The 19,404-nt window shown below is 40.0% G+C and overlaps 1 protein-coding gene across 2 annotated transcripts; it reads left to right on the top strand.

Moving 5' to 3' along the window:
* Positions 1 to 681: 681 nt before the first annotated feature.
* Positions 682 to 14,166, top strand: calcoco1a (calcium binding and coiled-coil domain 1a). Of its 2 annotated transcripts, XM_032574957.1 has the most exons (16): positions 694 to 873; positions 1,123 to 1,216; positions 2,831 to 2,995; positions 4,333 to 4,435; positions 5,844 to 6,046; positions 6,188 to 6,400; positions 6,529 to 6,677; positions 6,763 to 6,832; positions 6,926 to 7,081; positions 7,741 to 7,995; positions 8,108 to 8,233; positions 8,484 to 8,579; positions 9,143 to 9,230; positions 9,414 to 9,661; positions 9,936 to 10,027; positions 11,828 to 14,166. In XM_032574957.1, exons 3-16 carry the CDS (start codon positions 2,864 to 2,866, stop codon positions 11,853 to 11,855), a joined length of 1,959 nt encoding a protein of 652 aa, XP_032430848.1. In that variant the 5' UTR covers positions 694 to 873; positions 1,123 to 1,216; positions 2,831 to 2,863; the 3' UTR covers positions 11,856 to 14,166. The 2 variants fall into 2 exon arrangements, with proteins under 2 accessions (XP_032430840.1, XP_032430848.1); XM_032574949.1 differs by lacking the exon at positions 1,123 to 1,216 and having other exon boundaries at positions 682 to 873.
* The last annotated feature ends 5,238 nt before the right edge of the window (positions 14,167 to 19,404 follow it).

Raw genomic sequence — 19,404 nt, 5'->3', positions numbered from 1 at the left:
GGGGGTTTCAAAAACTGTACTGCCACCTTCTGTCCGGCGCCATAACATCATCATGTTCTAAAAGTGCCCCCTCTGTACAACACGTCAGTAAAGGGGCCAGACTGTTGAGCTCCCAAAACGTGAAATGAGCGGATTATTTGGAGATTCTGACTAAAATCAGATTTGCACATAGCAGATATCCTTAAGGAGATTTTAAGGATAATTTAAGATTGTAAAGTACACAAAAACTTTAGGCGATATATTATTTTATATGATAAAATTAACAATGAGAGAAGGGAATAGGAGTAGACTACATTCCCAGTTAGGAATGTGTAACTTAATGTGTAACTTTGTCGAATACGAAGCAAATGTATGACTATCTGTAGACTATTCCTTAATAATAGCCGCAGAGAAAAACCTTTATTTTCATCGCTGCTGTTGCTATTGGTCGTTGTCCTTCATCGCAAACCTTCCCATTGGTGGATCAGGCTGACATTTGTCAGCTGTACCGTTTGTGGCTCTTTCCGATGAGAAACACAACGCTGGATGTCGAGCGGCGTCATATTACGTTCAACGGTCTTCTGTCAGTGGTAGAGCATCCTGGGGATTGTAGTCTGGACTCTCGTAACCTTCCATAATTCCAGCTGTTTGACGAACAACAGCTCCCACAATCCCACGGTGAATCTTGACGCCGTTGTGCTCATGTTTGGCTTTGTTGTTGTTGTTTTTTTTTTTTTGGTAATTGTTTCTGGTTACTGTAGAAGCTGTGTCCCAGCAGCATAAGCCACAGCTGTCCTGAATATGTTTCCGTGGTTTTACTGAGAACTACAGACCCTCTGAGTCGCGCGCGTTAGCGTTGTTCAGCCCGTCCAGAGAGAGTGTCGGGATTTAAAGGTAAGAGTCACTGCATGGAAGACTCGAGATAAAATGTGCGCAGATGTTTTTTCTTTAGTTAACAAAGCCTGTTATTGTCCCCGCTCTGTTCACACTGACAGCAGTTAAACAAAACAAGCAATAATTAGCAATAAACACATTAATTAATAGTTGAATATCCTGCGCTGTATGTTTGTTTTTTTTTAATTAATAAACTTGCATCGAGGTGTCTGGCACAGCGTTTCCCCGACATGCGCTGCTTTTTTGCAGGGCCTCAAGCCTTCTGCCTGTGTAATATGAACCCTCGGAAAGTGGCTGTAAATTTCCACCTCAAATCTGTGATTATTGGCTGCATCGACAGTTAGTGTATATTTTTGTATGCTTTTCAAAATAGAAAACTGTAAACATTTTTAGAACTTTAAAGTTCCATTTATGATGCGAAAATAGTTATGAGCCCGTTGCAGTTTTACAGCATGTTAAGAGTTTGCTGTTGTTCTTCTGTTGCTACAAGCAGAAGAACAAGCACGGTCTGTTGTTTTCTGTGGCCCCGCTGGAAAATACTTCTGCCTTTGTCATGGTAATGCATAGCTGTTACAGTGTCTTTCAAAGTTTTTGTCCATCTTGAGCTCTTTCATATTTTCTCACGTTACATTTGTAATTTATGGGGTGTAATATATCAAAACAAAGGATATTGCAATCGGAAACATAATAACATTATGTTTTGTTATCCAAAACATCAATTTGGAGCTCTTTCTTCAGGATTAAATTCCTATAGTCTTCTAGAACATAGAAATGTATTTTGATACTCAAGGTAGGAGGAATAAGAACCAATTTCTTTCTAGCCATTACATTTCAAACTTCAATAACGTAAATGCAGAATTTTTAGAATGTCCTTATATGATTTTTTCCCTACAATTATTCTAAGTGTATCGTCCATGCTCACATTGTGTGATGTATTGATCGGACATCACACAAAAAGAAAGCTCGTCCAAGAGTTTGCATCTAGAACTACCAAACCAGAATAATGTCATTTTGTTTGTGGAGTCCCAGGAGAAAGATCACAGTTTTCTGTTCTAGCAAAGTATGTTTAGACTCTTGGCCTTGCTTTCCTACTAGAAAGACAGCTCTGACCTCTGACCCAGGCTCACCCGTTTTGCATGCTCTAACAGGGTTTCCTTCAGGACTGACCTACATTTGGCTATACCTATCTTCTCATTAACTCTGATCAACGTTCTGCTGCCTGGAAAGTATCCGCACAGCCTGATGCTGCCACCACCATCTTTCATCTAGTTATTTTTTTTTTTATTTTTTTTTTTGGCTTGTAAGCCAAAAAGTTCAGTGCAGATTTGAATAACGTCTTTCTGCCTACAGCTCTTCACCGTAGGCCAGTTTTGTAAAGGACATGGCTAATAACATCTGTATGCAGATTTTCCGACATGGAGTGTGCTCATGCAACACATTTTGGGTTTTTAATTGTGAAAGATTTTGAAACTCATCCCACATTTTTCCATTCCGCTTGACAATTATTAATTATTTTGTATTGGTCTATAACACAAAAATGCAATTAAAATAGATTGAAGTGTGTAAAAGTCCAAGGGCATGAATATTTCTCCAAGGCGCTGTTGCTGCTTCTGTACCTAGAAGAGACTGTAGTACATTAAAGATGCAGCCAGGATTGCTCAATTTATTTTAAGTAGTGTCGAATGCGAGCCCCAGACACTTTTAACTGCCTGTTTACATGTAATGAAGTACAATAACAAATGATTTTCTTTTTTACGATGACCAAAATAGCCTCGGCAGCACACTTCTAACATGTCATGTTGCAATGTCGTGCTCAGAGCCTGTCCTGTCATAGAGGCTTATCTCTGGTGTCCTTTTCTCAAGTGCAGCCTCAGTCAGGCTATCTTCTTACACCAAATAAATATTCAGAGGCTTCTGCTTGCTCAAGTTTGCTCACCAGCTCATTTATTTCTTTCAGGTGTAAAGTAGCCTGTCATTGTGTTGTGTTGCCATGGACAAGGCTTGGCGCGTGGAGTTTCGAAATGTGGGCTGCGCCTACTTCCCTCAGAGCAGAGTCGACTGCCACTACACACTGAGCTCGCAGCACAGCTGGGTCAGCAGTGACTGGATTGGGCTCTTTAAGGTATCGCTACCCTGACAGAAATCATAAAAACAAACAGAAACAGGTTAAGAAAGTCTGGAAAAGTGTTATTATTTCGTGTCACCTATTTCCAGGTCTGAAACTTTTTCCTGTGATCAAGCTGAGAAAATTGGATTTCCTAATTGAAGAAAATAAGTGGTTTTAAAAAACCGTAGTATTTTCACTGGATCGCTTTTGAGTCCCTCGGCTTCAAGCATTTTTAATGTTTAATTCTTATGTTGGTTTTTGACTTATTGATTCCCCACAGGTATTCCCATTCTCATTGAAGCTCAATACATAGGCCTTTGTGCTTGAGATGACAAATCAGGTTTCATATATATTGTTCTGAATCGTGATAAAAAGATTTATCAAGAAAAGTTATGGTTTAAAAACTTTCATCATACTACTCATACGTAGGATGAGTAACTATCTAGTTAATTAACTACATAGTATAAGCATGCTGCACCCTCCATGTATTACTTTGTAAACAGTAGTACGAAAAAAGGCATAATATTTTATGCACTAAGCATCTTCAATCTAGAATTTTCTCAGATCTATTAAAAACAGAAAAGAATAACTAAAGTTATATACACAGTCTGATTTAGTGATTTTTAATCTTTTGAATCACTTTGTTTTGCAGGGTTGCATAAAAAGCACTATTGTGAATACAAAGAAAACTACTTTGTATCTCTTTTAACTTCACAAAAAGTGTGTTGTTAATTATCAATGAACCCCAACAACCGTTTTTTTTTTCTTAACGTGACCGTAAAACACACTTTACATAAAAATGGGGAAAAAAAACAAGGAGCAAAAACATCTTAAAGAGTTTGACGCACTTTACAAATAAAGCTTGATTGAATGATTTTAATTACTTTAACAGCTGAATAAATAATTTGTGTTTTTCCAGGTCCTGTAGTATATTTTTATATTTAAGTTCTTGTACAAACATATATTTTTGGTTAAGGTTGTCTCAACTTGAGACAACCTTTTCTGGAAATTACCAATAAATATTTTCAGTTAGGTTTCAAAAAGGAATTCAAGCCTACATTTATTTTTATAACTGCATGACTCTGTGTGTGTATGTGTGTGTGTGTGTTTATGTGTTGTTGTGATTGGAAAACAACTTTTAGTGTTGTGTATTCTGTCTTGTTTTATTGTTATTTTGTGTATTTGTTTTTGTGACCTGTCAGCGAACTACAGATGCAAATTAGCTTTTGCTCTAATCTGGTGCAGCACATCTAATGGTGACATTTATGTTTCAGTTGTACATTGTTCCTTTTGAAATAAATTTCATTATAATTACCTTAGGAATAACAACATGTGCATGTCGTCCTCCTCAGGTCGGATGGTCGTCAATGAAGGACTATGAAACGTTCGTTTGGGCTCTGGCCCCTGCCGATTATCAAGAGGGCACAGAGGTCAACTGCTGCGTGCACTTCCAGGGTACTCATGTCTGTGTATTTATTGTTCATAGTTTCAGTGAATCTCTACTAGGACAGCAGATAACCACATAAAACCTTCAGCAGGAGATTGTTATTTCTATAAAATGCCTGTCATCGTTGCAAATCTTGTGTTTTATAGATGACAATGTTTGTTTCTGACTTAAAAGAGAATTTTTCCAGAAGAATAACAATAAGGGAAAAAAAAAACACATCCTGTGCAGAAGACAAATATCCTGCCTTGCTTTGTCTCCGGCACAGAAAGCCTCTGTCATGGCGTGAATTCATTTCTGTACTAAGCAGGGTGTTGAGTAATGAGAACGACAAAAAACAATGGCTTAAAGCCTCCTCTGGTGGTTGCTGCTGCTGCTCACTGGAGAATACACTGTTCACTTTGTGCTGTGTGTCGGAAGAACCCGATCAGGGCGGTTCTCTGTGAGGAGCATGCAAGGAGCAGGTATGAGTCTGAGCCAATGTGCAGACTTCAATGTGCAGTCTTCTTCTCATTCGTAGTGAGAAGAAGAGCAAATAAAGAAAGTCTTCATATCAACTGCTGTGATTTAAAAATATGATTGCTTCTAGATTAACTTAGCTAATGCACATAGCTCATAAACTTAGGTGGTAATTCATTCAAGTCTGTTCTTTAGCATATAATTTAAAAAGCTGTCATTTTGAACAAATTATTGTAAAATTATAGCATTATTTAAATTCTTTTAAATTAAAGTAGTTCTCAGCATGGGCATCGATAGACCTGGCCTCCAGGGCTGAAGCTCCGGATATATGTATTTTAATAACCCCAGATCTTATAAAGGAAGTCATGTAAAAGGGGTTGGAGGATATTCTTTAAATTTGACTCTTTTTAAAAAAATCTTTTTATCATGTTATGATGTTATTCCCTTCAAAAACATAACTGGAGTGTTGCTTTGATTCTTTGATGCATGTTTAAGAAATCCTTGAATCTCCTGTGACAGACATTCAGGGCTGCCTAAAAGCTTGCTCTGACAAAGACCCGCCTACTTCCACACAGCTCCTCCTTGGAGCTGCAGTTTCTAGCCAAACTTCCACCTCCCAATGCCTTCTCCACTTAGCTCCTCCAGACTAGCAGCAGCAATTAGCATACAGCTGGTGGAACTGTGTGTCTCCCGAGTTTATCATATGAACTACTTCTCAGTCCAGTGCTCCTAAAAACAGTTGTTGAAGGTATAATGAGAAGCACTGTTGGGGTAGGGCTGGTGGCGGTTAGGTCTCTGATCACCACCAGCAAGCAAAGAACAGAGCAGGGGTTTGAACTGGCAACCCACCAGTTACAGGACGAATTTCTACCTCTTGAGCCACCGTTGTAAATAAAGTATTGCAGTCTTTCTCTGATAATCGCTAGCTTGTTAAAGAAGACTTTGTTTCATCACTTTCAGCCTCCTACCTGCCCAAGGCCAGCTCCCAGGAGTATGAGTTCATATATGTTGATGCTAAAGGGGAAGTGTGCTCCCGCAGCTCAGCATTCACTTTCTGTGCACCGAAGCCTCTGGAAGACCTGGTGACCCTGGAGGACGAATCCCACGGTGAGGACGGAGGCACAGACATGCTGCTGGTAATACCCAGGGCCGAACTGCTGCAGGTGAGTCTGAGCATGACGATGACAATAAATAACATTGACGAGGCTCTGGGTTAGCGTACGCTTTTTAGAGCTGCATAATTAATGAGCGTAGATAAAGGACATCCATAGACGTAGCCCGGGTTTCTCCCCGTCTCTTCTCAGAGTCGGCTACAGGAGTGTCTGCAGGAGCGCGCTGAGCTGCTGCGTGAGCAGGAGGCGGCCAAAAAGCAAAGGGAGAGAGACAGAGAGGACTACAAGAGGGAGAAGCAGCAATGGGACAGACAGCGCAGAGGGTTGGAGCGTGAGGTCAGCAGGCTGAAGGAGGAGCTGGCGCAGAGTGATCAGAAGATTGAGGAGATGGAGATGAAGCAAAAGGTGGTGCATTAACCTTGATGGTCTGCTCTCTTATTGTCCTACATTTATGTTTAAGATGATGTTCAATTCATTTTCCTCACCAGATGCTTAGAGATCTTCAAAGCCTGACTTGAATTCTGGTATTTCAGGATGAAACAGCTTTACGAGATTGTTTAGCCCAGGAGAAAGCTGCTTTAATGGAGGTCAAGGCAGCAAAAGAGCAGCTAATCAGAGAGCTTGAAGAAGACATCAAAACACTGACACAAAGAGCCGTGGAAAGAGAGACAGAATTGGAGAGGTTTGACTTTTTTTCAGTTTTTTTTTTTTTGGAGACGTATCATAAATAGTTTTGAGTACCCATAGCCAAAAATATGTATTTACAGAATGAAAGACAGAGCCAAGAGGGCAATTGCCTTGAGAAAAGAGGAGGAGACTGAAAATAAAGGCCTGCAGGTATTTTCCTCCTAAAACCAATTTAGTGGTAAGAGTAAACTGGCATCTCTGTTGGTCTTTACTTTGATTTCTTCAATTTGGCCTGTTTGCTAGAACAAGCTGGATCAGACTGAAGCTGAGCTCAGGAGTTTGTCGAAAGAGTTCCAGGTTCTCAGGAACTCCCTGGCCCAGAGAGACACCAGCGTCCTGCAGCTCCAGAACACCATCACCACCCTCACACAGAAACTCACCACTGCCCACAGGAAGGAGGTCAGATATTTAAAGGATTAAACATGTTTGCACATTTGCAAAAGTTTGTATGCTGTCAGACAAAAATAGGAATTTGATTTGAGCCTCTTCCAAGTCTAAGTACCAAACAGATTATTTCAAGACTTTATTTCTTTTTCTTATTGCTTAGTAGTTATATCCATTCATCCATTTTTAATCTCTTTGTCATTTTTATGTTTGTCAGCCCATTTGTCCATCTATTTATCCATCTGTCAGTTTTTCCATTTGTCTGTTCACCAGCTCATTTATCTGTCTGCTCATCTATCCACTTCCTTACAATCTGTTTTTTTTGTTTCTGCTTTCATATTTGTGTATGTAGAAATGTCTACCATAACCTGGTAGTGAACTTTAACATTTATTTTAATGATGGATAAAGGAGTTTGAAAAAGAATGGCATTTCCACCTGAATAACCCTACGCAAAGTGAAAGAGAAAATGTCTCTTTATTCTGGTTTAATTTTAAAATTGTGTCTTTGCATTTAGGTTTTTAATACCACTCTTGTTAATGCTTAAAATGAAAACAACCTGCCTTTTTTTTTTTTTTTTTTTTTTTTTATAAAACCAGCACCAGTATCTCAAATTACTTTCTGTTTTGCCACGATGCTAACCAGACGTGTCCTTTCTGGCTTGCTTTGTCAACAGACTGAAAGTGAAGCATCGCTGAAGGAGATGCGGAGCTTACGTGAGCGATTTCACATGAGCGAACGCACCGTTGAGGGCCTGAAGAGCGATCTAAGCTCGCTGGCAGCCCAAAAGGATCATGTGCAGGCCGAACTGCACCAGGCTCGAGTGCAGGCTGCCCAACTCACCATTCAGCTTGCAGATGCCAGCATGGCCTTGAGGGAAGGAAGAGCCAACTGGGCTCAAGATAGGCAGAATCTGCAGAACGCTGCGGAGGTAATAGATTCACTCCGATTATGGAGTCTGTGGTTGACTCAGGACTTTGCACGTTATTAAAGGAATCCAATTTGGGAAAGCATTTCATACGTTGTGTGTGTCACATCCACAGTTGGACCAGGAACACTCGGAGAGACTCAACGCAGAGCTGCAGAAGATGCAAGAGAGGCTGCAGGAGGAAACAATGGAGAGGGTGAAGCTGGAGGTTGAGCTTGGTAGAGAAAAAGATTGCAACCGGGTGAGTGAGCAAGAGAGAGACTGTATTTTCATTCAATGTAGCAATCACCTTGTGATAAAAAGTCCTTTCAGTCATGACACAAACAGGAGGTGTTTCAAAGGGGGGGGGGAATTGTCATGTGAACTGCGTAGCCAGTTAACTTGTTCATACCCCATTTGTTGCTTTATGAAATAAATGATTCTGACATATTCAATCCTGTTTTGTTTTTTTTTTGTTTTGTTTTTTTTACGGTGTTTTGTTTTTTACTCAGGTTCAGCTGAGTGAAAGACGAAGGGAGCTGCAAGAGCTGAAAGCCAGCCAGAAGGTTGCACAGAAAGAGAAAGAGCAGCTGCGAGCAGAGAAACGGGTCAGGAGCTGAAGAGTTTCTTCTAATTGACATGCGTTTGAATATCACTATTCCTATAATAACAATTATTAAAACATTTAGCATGCTTCCTGTGTCGTATAACTTGGGTTTTATGACAAATTCATTCTGATGCAACAAGAATGTCGGAATCTTGCATATCCCAGGTGTTGGGGATCTTCTGTGTTGTTGTCTTCTTGTTATTGTGCTATATAAATTGTTTATAGTGCAATATAAAATACTGGTTTTCAGGTCAGTCGGTGCTGCGGCTGTTAATGTGTCTGCAGTTTTTGTTGGCTAACCAGCGTCGCGTTTGCCAGCTGCAGACTCGTTTAACAATCGCAGTGGTTCTCCAATCAAAGTGCATAAAAACAAAGGTTTTGATATTTAGTGCATCAGAGGAGTTCTATTTATATTAAATGATGTGTTTTTTTTGTTTTGTGTGTTTATTGCGCAACATTTTCACGTGACTTTGGTTTGACGATGCCTGATATCCCGGATATAAGGGTAATGCTGATGGAGCCCTGCTTGAGCTTGTGATGTGATCCATGTAATTTCTCCCACAGGAGTTGATGGAGTACATCTGTCAGCTGGAGCAGAAGACGGGAACAGTGACCACTGCCAGGTGGGACGCGGCTCCAATTGCCTCTACAGGTAAATTGAGCTGCACATCAATCTACTGTATGCCCTGCAGATGTGAACAATAAAAGTGTCATCTGCTATCAGAGAGGAGGAGCACTAAATATCACTCGACGTGGCTTCTGTTGCGTGTGATGAGAGCGGTTCTGTGAGCGGGAACGTGACCTCCTTCTCTTTACCAACTAATCCTTCTGGCAGGGCGTCCTGAGACTGCGCTATCCGACTCTGAGGATGAGAGCCCAGAGGCTTTGCAGATCCTCCATCCGCCAAGATCTCTGGGCCACTACAGCCTTTGCGAGCAGGGCCAGCCTGACTCCCTGCTGCTCTCAACCCCCGCTGTCGCCCCGCGGGACACGGACAGGAGCGCTGTGGTCATCAACCAGCCCGCCCCGCTCCCCCTGCCACACCAGGCCAACGCCGACACTCTGCCTCACAGCTCTGATTCGGTGAGACGCGCTATCAGAGCCGCTCGCTGTCACCACGGTGTAATTATATGTGATAGTGAAAATGAGCTATGGCTTCCAACTAATAGCCATGCACACCAGTTAAACGTGGGCAGTGGGTCGTTTGATATAGACATTATCTCATGGAAGCAATTAGGCTGCTAGTTGGCAAGTTATTCGACTGTAATAGGTGCTGGAGAGATATGAGTTAACTGCCTGACTCCTCTTCTATGTGGGTGTGCGTGTGTGTGTGTGTGTGCTTTACGCCGGCATTTAGGAGGACGAATCTGATCCAGTCCTGCACGGAAGCAAAAACTCTGAAGAGGAAACGGCACTTCTGTTGCCTGAGTACAAGGACGCATTTCTCAGGTAGCAAATCCTTATGACCTACACACTGAACATAATGTAGTAAAATAAAGAGCTCTCTTTGAATCATTTTCATTTCAGTACCCAAGCAATTACAAAATATATATATACTTTTTGTATTGTAAATCCATTACCTAGATCATGGTGTTGTCATTAATACGGTGACGCTACAGTTCAGCCCAAAATTATTCATACGTTCATCAGATTTAGGTTTAAATTAATATGTTAAGTTTACCCATGTGTTTCTGCTGATTGTAAGTCATATTAGCCATTTGGAGTGGCCAAATCACATTACCAACTTTATTGTGATTAGGGTGGACAGCACAAGGCCTCACAGCACCAATGATAATCATAATACCGCTCTCAAAGCATGCCAAATGCTGTTCAGCAATTATGGAAAGGGTTTGATTGCTGTAATGTCGATGAAGACTTTGCCATTGATCGTTTAGAAGGGTAAAAAGATTTTTTGAAATTCCATATTATAATAAAACATAATTAAAAACGGGTAAGTAATTAATTAAAATATATATCTACTCCTTTTACATTGTTTTATTATTTTTTTTTAGGTATACCCTGCATCATTTTTGATTCAGAAACAAACTTTTTAGTTGAATGAAAATAATTTTAGATCTAAATATGCCAGGAGTATGAATAATTTGGGGCTTAAGCATATGTTAAAGTATAACTACTTAAACCAAAACGATGTGACAAAATTTCTTCAAACTCAATCTGTACCCCTGAAAAATTAATTTGACAGAAAGATTTACTCTCATCATCCCCACAGACTGCTGGAAGCAGAGGTCTGATTTAAAATTTGTTAAATTTAACAGAAAATATCAACTGTAGGGGAGTTCAACCAGTGCCGGTCAAGCACCTGTGGGATGGTCTGGACCATCGTGCCTTATAAATTGAGGTCCCACTTCCCTAGTTAGAGGACTTAATCTCCTCGTCTTTTTTGGGAACCCACCATGACAGGTTTGATCACCACGCAATTAGACAGGCAGTCCTACTCTTAAGCCTGATCCTTGTAATTCATCAATCCTTCAACAAGTTGAGAGAGTTGACAATGTTATGTTGAAAATTGTAATTTAAAGAAATGATTAAGTAAGGTCCCAGGAAACATGAGGATACCCTTCTGTCATGCACACTGCTTTTAATAAACTCCAGTAGCGTCTTTATGTGGTTTGTGCCAGCAGGACCACTCTGTAAATCAGCCCGCTTTATACGTAAACCTTAGTGAGAAATATCATATTTTGACCTGAGAAGCAGAGGGTGAAAGCATAAAATGTTTCCAGATCAATGCGTACGTTAATTGTGCTGATTAAACGCACAGCATGCGCCTAAACGCTGTCCGTCACTTTGCGTCTCTGTCCTCGCAGAGGACCGGTTGCATGTGGATTTCAGAGCTTGCGTATGCACACATGCATATGCAAGCGGTTATTTATGGCGACGGGGGAGCTGTGGCCTGGAGATGGAAGCTTTGAATATGTGGTCATAAATGAAGTTGAGTCAGGGTGAAGCGGGGGAAACTGTCTGAGACAGAGGTGAGGCGCTGGAGGGGAGGCAGGATGGGAGGACGAGGGGACAGAGAATGTGACAGGAAGCTGTAGCAGTGATTTACCTGAGGGGTGTACCTCAGTCACGGGCCAATTTTCAGCATCGTTAAGGCTCTCGTTCTCCCACTCAGCCGCTCCTGCGCTCTGGCCTCCTCTTTCGACCGCAACGTGTGTCTTTTTTTCCCCCCTCCTCGTTTCCAACACAAACACACACTTATTCACACTCTTGTCTTGTGTCTTCCTGCAGCGATCTGGCAGACACCTCGCTATGGTGACAGGCGGATATCCAGCCAAGACAACAGCGAGCATTCACAAAGCAGGAAGGGACTTTGTTTTCCAGCTGCGTCGACTAACAAGCACATAAACAGCACATTATAAACGCAGGACACAAAGTTATATGCAATTACTCTGTATCTGCCACCAACCTTGTCTCCCCCTACTACCCTTTCACCACCCCATCCTGTAGACTGTTGTGTTATTGCCTCGGCCGTGCCAACAGTGGCAGGTCAACGCCGTCTTTATGGCTCACAGAAGACCGTTGCTCAGCGTGAAGCTGCAGGAATTTTTGGGGCCTGGCATTTGAGAGTTCGCAGGCGGGTAGCAGAATGATTTCCTTTGAATCATTGCGGCGTCGAGAGCTTTACGACGGATGTAATGTCGTTTTTATGGCGATTGTGATTAGGAGTCACGACGGGCTCTGTAATTATGATGTTTTGTGTAGACTCGGCTCTGCGGGAAATCGTGGCAAAGCTCCGTTCCAGCGTTAAATCCTCCGCCTTTGGTTTGGACACTTTTCATGGCAGCATAAAGATACTCCACAGCGCCGTTGATGAGGGGAAAAAAAGAAAAAATATATGGCAATAATGTAGGCTTATAACGTCATATTTCTCCTCCCTTTATTCAGACCTAGAATTTGATATGCACTTTTTATAGCACAAAATCACAGATGATTCATGCAGATACAGTTAGGGTGGTTTAGGTTTTCGTATATGGACAGTGTTTAGAATAAGTAAGCTTATTAACGGCTGCTAAGGATAAATGCACCAAGCAGTTCTCTACATGTCATTGTAAAACTCACATGCTTTTTAGATCAGCTTAAATCTTTTTTTATTGATTAACAAACTACAATTTTGCTTTTGCAATCACAAAAGATGCTTGGTTGTTATGTTGAGATCTTGTTCTTATAGCTTAATATGCAGTCATCCACTTCCAAATTTGTGCCTAAAATACTAAGCTTACTGTCAGCATTAGGTGTTTCCTCCTACCTTTATACTGCCTAATAAAGAAAACCGCTGCCTCCCTTTTTAATCAATATTGTATGCAGTTTTCATGGTTTGATGTTTTAAAATGAACTTGAGTTATGCTGCGAGTAAACTATATTCAGCTTTAGAAGCCACCGAGTTCATGCAGTGTAGCATAAAACAAACTTTCCGAGCTTGCCTAAGAAAATTTGCTAACTCGATGCTTGATTTTTATCTGCTGTATTTGCACCCTCTTTTTACTCTGGAGGAGTTTTTAGGTAAGATATTGATACATTGAGACTCTGTATGTTTGGAGTGTGTTTTTCATGATTTTACAGAATCTAAAATTCTGTAAAATTTGTTGTGAGCATATTTTGTCTACATTTTGGTGTTTTTGCTGTCTGTTTTCAAAGGCAGAAAATTTGGTGTTGAGGGTTTAACCGTCGCTAAACATCGGTGCTAATCAAAGGGAATGATACCTGCTGATTATGCTTAAGTCACAGTGTTTTGCAACAATATTCATAGCCATATATGGTTTTACAAACTTGTTACAAATGGAGATTTTAAAGATTGCAGTGGGTTTTTTTATTTATTCTTATACCCCTAAATAAACTTAAAGAGCGACCAGTTGCTTACAGAAGTCACCCTCAGTATAAATACAGCTGTCCTGTGAAGGTCTCAGAGGTTTGCTAAATATGTATTCATGTGGCAGATGGCCCCAGTCATGTCCAGATCTAAATCTCTATGTGACTTTGAAATGCAGTTAGTTGCACTCGATATAAGTTGCAAGTATCAGAGAAAATGGAGGCGAATTTAGCTTGTTCTGCCCTACCACATAAAAATGCAGCAAAATACATTAAAGTTGGTAATTGTAACAGGACAGTTGAAAAGTTCAGTGAGTTATAAATACTTTTGGAAGGCACTGTAGTTGTTAAATAATACTAAAAACTTTAATGCACAGAGGACTATTACTGTCAGAGAAGAAACGGTCTGTTAATACCATCTTTTGTCACTGTGGCGTTGAGCAGCATTATCCAGTTAAGCGTACAAAGCAGTTTAAACCATTTAAAGTTTGCTGTTTATCTCAGATCAACGCACACAAAATCTGTTTTCATTGTTTGTGCTTGAAGGTTCGTGTCTTGATGAAGTTTTACGTCTGTTTTCAACCACTGAGAGTGCTCTGCAGCACACCGGAGATTAGCTAAAGTGGCTATTTTTATATATTTTTTCCTTTTGAGGTGTTGTGTGTGAAGGTTATCCTACATGTACACCATTGTGTATTTCTGTTTTCCCGGCCATTTTGTCCTGTGTTGGGCTCATTATAATAAAATTTGTTAATAACTAGGGCGTGTGTGACTTTTCTTTTCCTCTCCTCCTGGACAAAGATTATCCTGATATTTTGATCCTCATATGACATTTCACTGGTAATTAACTATCCAATTTCTTTGCACACAGTATATAGCCCTATTCCCCTTTTGCTTAATTGCCTGTTTCGTGTACATTTCTCATTCTGGTTTTCCTCTCCTTTCATCCTTGGCTCCCCTGAGGGCTGGCCTCGTCATCGCCTTCCTCATTGTGCCTTCCTGCTTCTCTGCCAGCTTCCTGCTCTCTGTTTTTAAGGTCTCCTCCTAGTCCCCCTCCCTCCTACGCAGCCTCCATCTTAAGTCTGGGGTGACGATAGCTAATTATAAAATCAATGATGCCGGGCTGCCTAGTTTACAGCCCCCTCTAAAGCCTTAACTGGGAAATCACTGTGGGATTGATGACTCCCTCACTCTTTATCTCTTTTAATTAGAAATGTAAAAGATATGAAGACCCAGAGGCTAGAACACATCTCCTAGTTTTTATGACCCTCGACACCTCCATGTCCAGTGCTCGGTACCCTTCCCCAAATTTCCCCCCGCCACCTCCTGCTCTTCACCTTTTCCCCTCCCTTCCCTTGTTTGTTTCCCCTGCCTCTCTCTTGGCACACCTTCTGTTCTCACCTAAGTTTTCCTTTTTTTTTCCATCACCTTCTCCTGTAGTAAGTCTACCTTTCTGCTCATAAGGGGAGGGAGGTGTTAAATTTATGACTTTTCCACTTGCAAATGTCTCTCACCTTCTCTTTACCTCCTCTTTCTTCTCTCGGCTGATTTCCAGCTCCCTGCGGATTCTCTGCATTAGTGACAAATATCGTCTCATTTTGTCGGTTTTGACCCAAGAAGGAGTCAAATGGTAAAATATGTGCTATTTCACAATTCAGCCCTACCCCTAACTTAAAGCATTGTGTATATAGGAAAAAATACAGAGAGGCATATAAACTGTAAATGCTTAGAGCCGCCGCAGGACTGTAGGCCAAGGTAAATTAAATTCACACAGGACAGGTTTACAGATATATTTAAAGCAAAATGAAGGTGAAAGTGTTCGACTACTGCTGCAGCCTGATTATGTCAGACTTACAAGGAGCCAAATCCATGTTTGAATAAAACTACCTGCTTATGGACTTTTAAGAGAATGGGCGACATCACAGAAATTAATTATGACCCATATATGATCAACCCGAACTAATTGAAACTACTCTCATTCCAGATGCCCTACAAGGTTACTGACCTATGTCTGTTTCCCCTTTTGAATATAAAATTTTTGAAAAAATTGTTGCTCATCAATTGCAACAGCATTTACATTGTAATGGTCTGTCTAATAAATTTCAGTTGACTGCTAATCATAGCATTAAAAGTCATTAATGACATTCTTACTGTATCTTCGTGGAAGTTAAATCTGTTCTGGCATTTTGGTGTCTAACTATGACACTTTTCTGAAAGGATGGGGGGGCATCAGCTGATTTACTGCTGCAAATACCTTACTGTCCTGTCTTTATATTTCCCTGTGTCTTCCTGGGCTTGAGTCATTGAGGAAGCAACTGTTCTCACTATCCACATGTGTTCTGCTCCTCAACTCAGAGTTCATCTGTTGAAACATGTTTTTCTCCTGGTTGATGCCACCACAAAACTCTGCTACTGACATTATTTCCGCATACTTTTCTTCAACATTGAAAGCACTCCTGGTCAATTGTTTGAGGGCTTTTTTCTTTTCAAGCCACCACTCTGTTACAACAGCTGGCCGCTCTGACGTTTTTGGGTTTTTTTTAACATTGATTTCAGCTTTAGAATTTGAAAGAATTATTGCGAGCCCCTAGACTAAACTGAGATGAGAAAGGGAAAGTTGTAAAAAAAAATAAAAGATTTCTTTTACAGCCCTGAAAAGACAACAAAAATCAAACCTAGATCACACCACCTCCAATTTCTTCCTTTAGCACATCCTACATCAAACTATACCTTCCTAACTAGAGCACTCGGGTTTGCTGAGTTTTATCCCCTTGATCACTCTCCGAGGAGATGGAGCCTCTCTGGGTCCATTATCTCTCCTGCGTGTTGACCGACTGAACCGCCACTGCAGTTCGTCTTCAGAGCTCCAGCTCTTTCTTCCTGCTTTTAAATATTCTAATTAATTTCTTTGGTGGGTTGCACTCGTGACCTACATTTATAGATTCCTCACTGTACTTCTGAATAATTTATTGGCAGTGTTGGGAGAAATATTTCAGAAAAAGGCTTTTATTACTTTGTTATACATTTGGAATTTTTTATTTTTTATTTTCCCGTTAGGTTTCCAGTCCAGAATTCACCTCCATCACTGAATTAAGCGTCTCTGAAGTGTCTGGGATATATAGAGATCTATCCCGGCTCCTTTAAATTCACCCAACCCTCCTCTGCTCTGCTGGTTACCATGGCAACACCTTTGACGGGGGTCCACAGTATATGAGGCAATTTGATTGTTGCTTGTAAAATAGTGTATAATGTATGGGCCTTATTTTAATTCCAGTCTTGGCGTTATTGATCTGCCTTTAATGATGGTTAATTAAAGAAATCGTATAATTGATAGAATCTCATCTCTGTTTATCGCCCTCCTCAGATTCTCTGTGCCTCTCTATTAATAAAATCAGCCTGAGAAATTAGTATCCCTCCCTTGCAGCCTGAAAGAAACAGGGAATGTTTACAATCGACTGCCCTTTTATCGAGAGGATTCCTGCTCGATGAAGATAAGGGATCAGTGTCAGTAATCGTGATACAATCATGAAGGGCATTATTTTGGTTGATGTTTATGAGGACAATGTAAAAAAAAAAAAATATATATATGTATATAAAAAAATCCTAAAGGGCGTTTCAGGGATTGTTTTTCTTTTGTTCTTCACTTGATTAAAAGTTAATTTGCACTGATCTATTTGTTCTAATTAAATGCAATGTCCTAACGTTAGCTCATATATCTTTTTTTTTGTTTTGAATTTTCTTCCACCAGCTCAAATATCACACGTCAATGTGTTTATGGTTGAATCCAAAGTACTGCATCACTTAATCAATCCGTGATTTCGTCATAAGTTAGTCTGTCTAAAGAACAAAAACTTTTAGGAAAACTTTGCATCTGAAGGTGGTATTTTTATATTCCACATAGTTTGAATCTCATTATCCAATTGTTTCCATCGTCTGGGGAGAAGGGCTAAGGAGGACAGACTTTAGGGCACACTTGAGCTGAATCCCATTTAATAGGATTCTCACTACCCCTATCCTTCCTAGCACCCTTGGGTGCTTAATTCAGGTCAGTGTTCAAATCCTCCACTGAGAAATAGACACTCATTCAATAAGCTGATAATTCATCAGCTATTACTGGTTCTTTGTATGTAAACATAGATGTTGGACTAAATTTTCCCAGCTGTGTCGCGTAAACAGATCACTGCAGCAGCTGTAACCATGTGTTATTTTTCAAACTTGTTAAGGAAACAAAAAATAAACTTCCAAGTGTATACTTAACATGTATTAAGGACTTTGATATTCTAACATAAACTATTTGTTCCAAAGGAGGATGCTAATATATCAATGCTCATTATGAAACTTGCTTGAAATAATTCAAAATGATATTTTTTCTATCTCCATTAAGGCAATACATTACAGTAATTTTCCTATTTATGATCTAGCAATATTAGGAAGTTTTCTTACCAAGACATTTACAAAAATGCCCATGAGAAAAATCTGAACTTTTTAGCAACTACAAAGTAATTTCACTTCTCCTCATCCGTAAGCCATAAAACATTTTGTAGGCCTGCCTTTTGGAAATGTAGGCCAAGGAAATTAAACCTTAGTCAGCACAAAAGCAGCAAGAATAAGCAACTTTTTTATTTAAAATAGTTTGACATCACTGCAACCCTTACTTTGTGTAGCTTGGCTTGCACCAGCATATCTTGTCCAATAAATTCTTTCTCAACAAAGTGTAAAGACTGGAAGATGCAGCATGGTATTTATTTGTGGTTTAAAATATAGGTTAAGTTATATATATATTGATAGGTTAAAAATAAATGTTAAGACCCTGTAATTTGTTTGGTTTGCTCCGTTCTGAAGTGTTATCCAAGTGTACAATAAACGGAGCAAGTACATTTTAACAACAGTCCAAACATGAGAAAATGTTGAATCAGCTTTCTAATGGAGTGTTCATTACACTGTGGGATGTCTTACACACGACCCTCGTTCGGTGCAAAGGGATAATGGGAGGAGTAGCACTAGGGATAGCCTCCGGAAATAGGAGCCAAAGAATCCATCAATCCTCACCAATGTATTTTGCTTTTTATGATTCACAATTTTTCTCAACAAGCTAAAAAATAATTTAAAAAATTTAATTTAAGAAACACAAAGACTGAAATTCCTAGTTAGATTAATTCTGATGCATAAAAGCCATTGTAAAGTATACTCAACATTAATACAATTTTAACATATTTATTTATAGCCAGACAAATCATACGACTATTTTCAAGCTTGTGATGAAGTTAATTAATGCAACAGCATACTTTAGTATCAGTATTAGTATACTACTTGATAAATATATTGGCAATAAATGAAAAAAAAAGATAAATCATTCACTGAGATATATGGGATTATAGTGTAATTTATGCAAAATATTTGCTGCAAGATTGTCAACTGCACACAAAACACAAATGTGCACAATATTGAGTTACGTGCCGTAGAAGCTTCTCCAAGGAGTTTCCCATTGTTCATGGAATGTTACAGAGCTTTCCTCTGTAACATCCAGAGGAACACTAAAGGTAGGAAAAGCCCTAGTGAATGGTGTGTGTGTGCGTGTGTGTGCGCGCGCGCGCTGAACTCTTTCTTTTTCCATTTCTGTCATTATGGTATTACAGTTCAATTCTCCTTATTTACACCTTCCATTTCCTATGTTAATGAATGCATTTATAACTTTTTCATCCATAAATGAGACATAGCTAAAGGAAACCCGCATTTCTCTGTGAGAATAGGAAGTAAATCATGGCAGCAGACCTTTATCTGATGTCCTTGTTCTGCAGGAGGCTGTAATTTATTAGCTCTAGTTTCCTATGACTCCATGCAGTGTACCAAAGCCTGAGAGTCACAGTGCAAGAGCTCCCTCTACTGCTTTATCCCAGCAACAACTGAGTGGTAACCCTCTACGTTGTTTACACGGGGGAGTGCAGGCGCTCTTCCTGAAATGGAAAAAAAAAAAAAAGACGCAATAAAAAGTCCAGAAC

This window comes from Xiphophorus hellerii, chromosome 1, assembly GCF_003331165.1.
Source record: "Xiphophorus hellerii strain 12219 chromosome 1, Xiphophorus_hellerii-4.1, whole genome shotgun sequence".
NCBI lineage: Eukaryota > Metazoa > Chordata > Actinopteri > Cyprinodontiformes > Poeciliidae > Xiphophorus > Xiphophorus hellerii.
This window is presented reverse-complemented; position numbering and strand designations above follow the sequence as displayed.

Excerpts from the sequence above, each read along its gene's own strand:
- calcoco1a (XM_032574949.1), top strand. The coding sequence starts at position 2,864 with ATGGACAAGGCTTGGCGCGTGGAGTTTCGAAATGTGGGCTGCGCCTAC. Across the intron at positions 2,996-4,332 it reads ACTGGATTGGGCTCTTTAAG|GTCGGATGGTCGTCAATGAA; the intron begins GTATCGCTACCC and ends CGTCCTCCTCAG. Across the intron at positions 6,047-6,187 it reads CCAGGGCCGAACTGCTGCAG|AGTCGGCTACAGGAGTGTCT; the intron begins GTGAGTCTGAGC and ends GTCTCTTCTCAG.